The sequence below is a fragment of the Zingiber officinale genome, chromosome 3B, assembly GCF_018446385.1.
Source record: "Zingiber officinale cultivar Zhangliang chromosome 3B, Zo_v1.1, whole genome shotgun sequence".
Classification (NCBI taxonomy): Eukaryota; Viridiplantae; Streptophyta; class Magnoliopsida; order Zingiberales; family Zingiberaceae; genus Zingiber; species Zingiber officinale.
In genome coordinates this window covers 46,033,930-46,041,717 of record NC_055991.1, presented here as the reverse complement: position 1 = coordinate 46,041,717, position 7,788 = coordinate 46,033,930, and the positions used below count along the sequence as shown (strand labels likewise).

Here is a 7,788-nt window from a genome sequence, read left to right as displayed (position 1 = left end):
TATTATGAGTGTGTTAGTCTCCCTGTGTTTAAGATAACAAATGTCCACTAATTAAGTAAGTTACTAACAACTCACTTAATTAATATCTAGCTCCAAGAGTAGTACCACTCAACTTCATCGTCATGTCGGACTAAGTCCACACTACAACAAAAACCCTCATAGACATCAGTGGAACAACAACGGTTTTAAGCAAAAACCGATGTCTTTGAGTATTTTACACCGGTTTTTTCAAAAATCGGTGTCTATGAGTGCAGATTTTCGCTCATAGACATCGGTTTTTTAGGCGATGTCTATAAGCGTCCGTTTTTTCGTTAATAGACACCGATTTTAACATCGGTTTTTAAAATCTGATGTCTATGATAATTTTCCCACCAATACTTAGCTAAAATTTTCAACTCTTCCCTCTAACCTAACCCTATATGATGTCGTCCACGGGAGGGAGAGAGAGAGAGCCGTCTTCGGGCGACTCACCTTCTCCGCCTCTATCTTCTCCTCCCCTCCCATCGCCGACCCAATCTCGACCTCCTTTATTCTCCCAATTCGAAGCAGACAGAAACAGAGATCGGAGATCTGTGCTTCCGATTCACCGCTCGATCCGCCAAGAGCAGATAGGTTCCGAGAAGGCGTCGTCCTTGATCTCTTGTCAGTCGTCGTCGCCTCCCTCTCCGACGGATATGGGCTAACGATAAGCCCAAAGTGTCTAATGTAGGAGGAAGAGGAAGCTGCTAACGATCAGCAAAACCAGACGCAAAGGTGTCTCCGTTTTTTTTTGTTTTTACTCCTCTGCCCTTTGCGATTGTTTGTTCGACTACCTTTGAATCTTCAGCAGTTTGATGATCTCCTGTTCTCTATGCAGAGGTTGATGTCGTCGACGGTGGAGCATGATTACATAGGTCTGTCGGAGCGGAACTCCTCTGCCGGCGGAGTCGAGGGAGGGGTTCTGAACCTCAAGGCCACGGAACTCAGGTTGGGGCTGCCTGGGTCGGAGTCGCCCCACCGCGTGGAGAAGATCGGGCTCACCCTGGATTTGCTCCCCAAGAGCTTCGTCTCCGGTGCCAAGAGGGGGTTCTCCGACGCCAACGATGGGGGCGGGACGTGGGGATTTGCCGCCGAAGGTGGCGGATCTGAAGTGAACTCGGTAAAAGGTGGCGGCTTGTTTTCGGGGAGAGGGGAGGTTGCGTCCGGTGGCAGTGCAGGGCAGCTTTCTGGGCAAGGGAATGTGGGGAAGGACCTAGCGGTGAAAGCGGCTGGGCAGGAGCGGAAGGTCACCCCGAAGGGCTGTGGTTCTGTTGGGAATGATAGTCCGGTAGCTCCTGCAGCGAAGTAAGTGTGATAAAAATGATCCTAGATTTTTCTTTCATAGATTCATAAATCTTCATGCGTTCTGGTTTCTGTTTTTTGTTTCTTTTTTTCCCCCCTTTTGGCATAGCTTGGATCTTTTAATCGAATTTGTTATAATTTCCCTCGCCGTTTCACTGATTTTTTCTTTTTCTTGTTTGCTCTTCGCTGTTTTTTCCCCTTCTTCCTTACGTTCGGTGAAAATAGAGTCTTTTTTGGGTGCACAAACGTAGAATCTGGGTGACATCCGTTTGGTGGTTTGTGGTTCAACAAGGGTTTGCAATGGTATAAACTCTGCCATTCATTTAATAGGAAGAATCGATTTTTTTCTCGGCGCCAGGATCTTTGTATCCATGAAATGACATTACTAAGCAAGGAATTTAATCAATTACTTTATGTAAAATATTATGTATGCTTTTGAGAGACTAAGATCTTCCCTTGGACGTTAACATATGTATTCAAGTTTTGTCTACTTCTGGGTTTCTAGACTCGAGTGTTTTGATACTGAAATCATAAAGTAATTTAATCAATTACTTTATGTTCAATTGTAAACCATAACACTTTGGAAAAGACATGAGATGCATAATTTTTCCATAGACCTACTGCCAAATTATCTTCTACTTAATTGATCATGTACGATACAGATGTAATTAATTATGTAGATGGGATTTTTAGTTTGTTTCTGTTATGCTGAAAGAAGTTAGAACATTGAACATGTAACGGGCATGCATATGGCAGAGCACAGGTGGTTGGTTGGCCACCAATCCGTAGTTATCGGAAGAATACTATGATTACAAATCCATCTAAGGTTAAAGATGATGCTGATGGAATACAAGGGCAAGGGTGTCTTTATGTGAAGGTTAGCATGGATGGAGCTCCTTATCTGAGGAAAGTTGATCTCAAAATATACAAAAACTATAAGGAACTTTCATCAGCACTTGAGAAAATGTTCAGCGGCTTCACAATTGGTGAGATTTAATTATTCCTTATTATTTGTTTTTTTTAAATGAAATAGAAAATAATGAAGAATGTTTTTTGTTCAGATATATGTTTCTTTATGCCATTATTTGCAACAATACTCATTTTAACAAATATCAAAACCTTAATTCAATTTTTTCCCATGAGAAAATAAATTAAATCATGGATGGAAGCCTGTCTATCCAAATCAAATTAATTTCGCTGAAACTTAATATGGTGCATATGATTGACTCCTTTCCATTCAAATTCAGGTTGGTGTGATTCTCATGGAATACCAGGCAGAGAGGAGTTATCTGAGAATCATTTGATGGATCTCCTGAATGGTTCTGAGTATGTCATTACTTATGAAGACAAGGATGGAGACTGGATGCTTGTCGGTGATGTGCCATGGGCGTAAGTAACCTTATTTGCTTTTCATAGTTCATGTGTTTTCTGTTTCATTAATTCTGTATATTTCTATTTGGACGTAATGTAATCAATTTGTCTTTCTGGTCATGAATTATTTGTTGTCCCTGAAACTTCCATTCACATTCTTTTCTGCTAATTAAATGAAATATTTCAGGATGTTCACAAACTCATGCAGGAGGTTGAGGATCATGAAAGGTTCAGATGCTATTGGACTCGGTCAGTAAAATCCTTTCCTTCACATTTCATTTTCTGGATTTTCGATCTGATATGTAAAGAAGCATCCCTTCATTCCATGTTTTAGTGTGTCCTTAAATGAAGTTTGAGTTTATTGTGCCACAATTAAGTTGCTTGCTTTTGCTCACATTTTCCATGCAACCTCAAGACTAACAAAACTATGATTGTTTCTGTAGCCCCAAGGGCCCTGGAGAAATGCAAGAACCTGAAATAGACACATTATCATGGACACAATAATCAGATAGCTGTAAGTGTATTTGAGAATGGAAGTTGAAAGGGTTTAGTTATCAATTGTTTTATATAGCTTATGCTTTGTGGCTTGCTGTTCTGAATGGACTATTTAGGCTTGTTACTACATTCCGATGCTTAAGTCAGGACCTAAGTTTGTTGGACTATGCTTGCTTGAGTTTCTGCGAGTTTCCCTTGTAATTGTAATATAAATGCTTGGATTGCTGTTTGCGACTGATTAGCCATTATTTAGTATTCGAAACTCAGTCTATGGTTCCATTTGGACATCTGAATCAGCCATCTGATGGATGCCAGTGATCTGGAAAGAAAAAAATTGGAATTGCCTAAAGTTCATTCCAAGGAGGATGGTGTTCACCAAACACCTGGCTTGTCCCTCTTGTATCTATGCTGACTAGGGTGGCCGACATCTGTAATAGGAAGTTGCTGCAATTATACTGGAATCTTAGATCATAAGCTCTACTTTTTTTTCCTTCTTCTAGCACCTCTTGATTTATGATTCAGTTTTTTCTCAGTTTGCCACTTTTCTTTTATGATCTTTCTTTATGAATTTTATTTTTTAAACCTTTATGAATCTGTTATACATAATCAGTCAGGGAGCCTCTGTTATTTATTGATTCACAAGTACCTGTTATTTTGGTAACTAATATAGTTATACTTTAGATCCAGCCCTACTAAAATTTTCAATTAACAGTCACATTTTCACAATGCGATTTGGTCTTATTTGCTGTGGTTTTATTTGATCGTATTAACTCATTTATATTTTATTTCTTATTAGTTCTTTGTTTCTTATTCTTGGTTATTAGGGAAGAACAAACCCACAATTTCCTGGTTCACATCCAGTTTCTCTTAACAGGTGTGTCTTTATCCTTGTCAATATATATATATATATGTGTGTGTGTGTGTGTGTGTGTGTGTGTGTGTGTGTGTGTGTGTGTGTGTGTGTGTGTGTGTGTACATACCTTATTTATTTAACATCTTTAGCCTGACGTGAAAGACAGCTAGTAGTTCATTGTGTTTCAATGTTCAAATCTGCAAAATTATGAATGTATATTTGGAATTTTGGAACAAACAATCTATTGGTTTACATATATTGTGTTTCCATCTTAAATTCCCATGTAACCATGTTTTGGCTGGTTTGCATTTTAGAATGAGCAACCAAAAGCTTTTATCATTCCTTCCCTTTGAAACATTGATGTAAAAGATGTATTTTAAAACATCTCCAGATGTCTGTAACTTTGTGTATTACTATATTTTGCTATGACCTTACTGTTCTAGCCTATGACCTATTTAGTTATCATCTAGTCTCGTGCCATACAATTTTCATTTTTATCCTTCTCTACCAGCTCAAATCCTATTCTTTTCTAGTGATTACAATTTCAATACATGTCTGTGTCATGAATTGATATGGAGCCATTTTCAGTATGTAGATGTCAAGATACATGAGTTAATTAGTATGACATGTTATAGATATTAATTAGTATGGCATGAGTTAATTAGTATGACATTTTCAGTAATAAGTTGGGAATTTTAGGCAGGATCATGTTTTGGGTGTTGGAGGATTTGGTAGAGTTTACAAAGGTTTGATCAGTGAAGATCTCAGGGATGGGCTGCAACCCCTTCAAGTAGCAGTGAAAGTCCATGATGGTGATAACAGTCATCAAGGTCATAGGGAATGGCTGGTATCCATCTCCAATAACTCAATTGTTGGTTCTGTCTCATCGCTTCCGATTCCTTCGTCAAGGTAAAAGCATCGCACTCTCGGTTCCGGTTCCTGCTTTAATCTCTTTTAGTCTTGATTTTGATCATTTACTTGCATTAAAATCATTAAACTATTCGTGAATTATTGATCTGCTGTAGTAATGCTGGTGAACTTGATGAAGGACTTGTTTTTATGAGGTCTTGTTAAGTGATGAAACCTTCTACATTGCTTTAAATGCAAGCAGTTGGTTGATTATCCAATTAGTGCCCTGTAATTTGTATACGGTTCATTAGTACCACAATGATTATGTGAGCATAAAAATGAAACAACAACATATTTTCCAACTTGTCAAGTAATTTTTCATTCTTTAATTTGTTGGATACAAGTTCAATTGTTAATTAACTTCCATAATAGGGGAACAAATGGCCATCTTTTGGATTTGCAATTCTATTTGACGTCAGCTATCATATTACTAAACTTTCATTCTGATAATGCCAAGGCACAAAACTTCCAGATTGCTAGTTTTTTGTTTTCTCTCTATATATTTTTTTCATGGATCATGAGTTACCTTGGACTTTTGTTATCAATAAACTCTTGCAATCTCCTCAAATACTCTTTATTATGTTGTTATGTATGTAGAAATATGAGCGGACAACAGGAGAACGTTGCAGCTCCAAAGTTGAATGAAAGGATATTGTCGTCATTGTCCAAGAGATCAGTGGCTGCCCATCCTTGGCATGATCTTGAAACAGGTAACCGAAAACGAAAGAAACAGATCCACTACCGAAAACGAAAGAAACAGATCCACTAATATTTACACATCTATTAATTTGATTTGTCTCAGTATCTGTTTCTTAACATGAATTTGTCTCCAGGTAAAGAGGCCCCTGTTGTGTTCAATGTGGTAAGTGTATTTTTTTTTTCCTTTTAACTGATAAAATGTACAAAATAAAGTATCAGAAGTGGTATTGTTTTTTACAAATGCAAACTAATTTTGAGTAAATCATCTTTTTGCTCGTTTATCAAATTAGATTGCCTCCCAAAAGGATGCAAGGGTTAGATTTGAACTTGTTATTCATAGATCTATCACTATATGATGTGGTTGAGATAATTAATGAATGTTTATCTTTTTAAGCATTCCAATTAGTCATCTTGTTACCTAGTGCTCTTATTGCATTTTCAACTATGATCTTTGGTCTTGGTTTACTAATATATTATTTATGTGTTTTTACAGTTTACAAATCTCAAGTACTCTAGAGTTGAAATTGATGAAGTGCGGTTCGAGTGGGTTGAATGCATGCTAGATTACATTTGAAGTGCGGTTCTACCTTGATGTGTTAAAAGAATGTTCTACCTTGATTTTGATATCTATTAGCTAGCTTTTGATGTAAAAAGAATGTTTGAGTATTTTATGGATACTGTTGTAAGAAGATTATTTATATAATTTGTGAATATTTGTGTATTTTATGGATATTGTTGAATGAAGAATATTGTATAATTTGTGAATATTTGTGTATTTTTTTTTATTATTGTCGGTTTTTCATTGTTTCGGAAATCAAATTTGTGCTGTTAAAAAATATACATATTACATCGGTTTTCCACCGCTGCAAAACCGATGTTATTAACAAATATTACATCGGTTATTTACCGCTGCCAAAACTGGTGTTATTAACATACAATATTACATCGGTTTTACACCGTTGATAAAACGGTGTCGTTAAGTGATACTACACCGGTTAATAACCGATTCGAAGACCGGTGTCGTTAAGTGATACTACACCGGTTTTAACCCGATGTCTAAAATGGCAGACTTTTAACATCGGCTTCATAGACATCGGTCGAAAATGAAATAGACACCGGTGGAAAACCGATGTCTATGAGGATTTTTGTTGTAGTGCCACCTGCAGGGTTTAACATGACAATCCTTATGAGCTCCTCTTAGGGACATTCTCAACCTAGATCACTAGGACATAGTTTCCTTCTATAATCAACAGCACACACTATAAGTGATATCATTTCCCAATTTATCGGGCTTATTGATTCATAGAACTAAATCTCACCCATTGATAAATTAAAGAAATAAATATCAAATATATGTGCTTGTTATTATATTAGGATTAAGAGCACACACTTCCATAATAACTGAGGTCTTTGTTCCTTCATAAAGTCAGTATAAAAGGAAAGACCTCAAATGGTCCTACTCAATACACTCTAAGTGTACTAATGTAATTATATAGTTAAGATAAACTAATACCTAATTACACTACGACCTTCCAATGGTTTGTTCCTTTCCATCTTGGTCGTGAGCTACTGTTTATAATTTATAAGAAACCGATAACATGATCTTCTATGTGTGACACCACACACCATGTTATCTACAATATAAATTAATTGAGCAACTACATTTATCATAAATGTAGACATTTGACCAATGTGATTCTTATTTCTAGATAAATGTTTATACCAAAAGCTAGGCTTTTAGTATACATCCTAACATGATTATCTACGAAAGTTCCTTGTTGTTGCCCTGTAGATAACAAACATGATTGTAATTAGGCAAGGTAGTTTGTTCCATCTATCTTAATTGAACTAATTTAGAGAGAAGGATTGCCATAATCAACTCCAATTTTTCAGTCACTATCTTCCTCCATGGTAGCGGAAGATCCTCCTTTTCATGATACACCTTCAAGTGTCTCATAAGGAAGATAGGACTATCTGATGACTCAATATTTGGTGAAGTACAGTGAAGGATGGTATTGGATTCTAGAGGACTGGAAGGACAATATGTAATACCCACTAAGCTTGTAGGATAAATATATGAATGTGAGATTTTGCCTTAGGAAATAATAGGAAGTGAGTTGAACCAAAAAGGAAATAAAAAG

General features: G+C 36.7%; 1 protein-coding gene across 1 annotated transcript; it reads left to right on the top strand.

The window, feature by feature from the left end:
• Positions 1-765: 765 nt before the first annotated feature.
• On the top strand, positions 766-5,113 carry LOC122054852 (auxin-responsive protein IAA17-like). The gene is made up of 8 exons (XM_042616277.1): positions 766-1,323; positions 2,077-2,306; positions 2,568-2,709; positions 2,879-2,940; positions 3,797-3,843; positions 4,011-4,060; positions 4,739-4,948; positions 5,065-5,113. Exons 1-8 carry the CDS (start codon positions 851-853, stop codon positions 5,111-5,113), a joined length of 1,263 nt encoding a protein of 420 aa, XP_042472211.1. The 5' UTR covers positions 766-850.
• Positions 5,114-7,788: the final 2,675 nt, after the last annotated feature.

Bases quoted from the DNA above. Each gene is read 5' to 3' on its own strand.
- LOC122054852 (XM_042616277.1), top strand. From the start codon at position 851: ATGCAGAGGTTGATGTCGTCGACGGTGGAGCATGATTACATAGGTCTG. The intron at 1,324-2,076 runs GTAAGTGTGATA...TGCATATGGCAG, and splicing joins CCGGTAGCTCCTGCAGCGAA to AGCACAGGTGGTTGGTTGGC. The intron at 3,844-4,010 runs GTAACTAATATA...CTTGGTTATTAG, and splicing joins CACAAGTACCTGTTATTTTG to GGAAGAACAAACCCACAATT.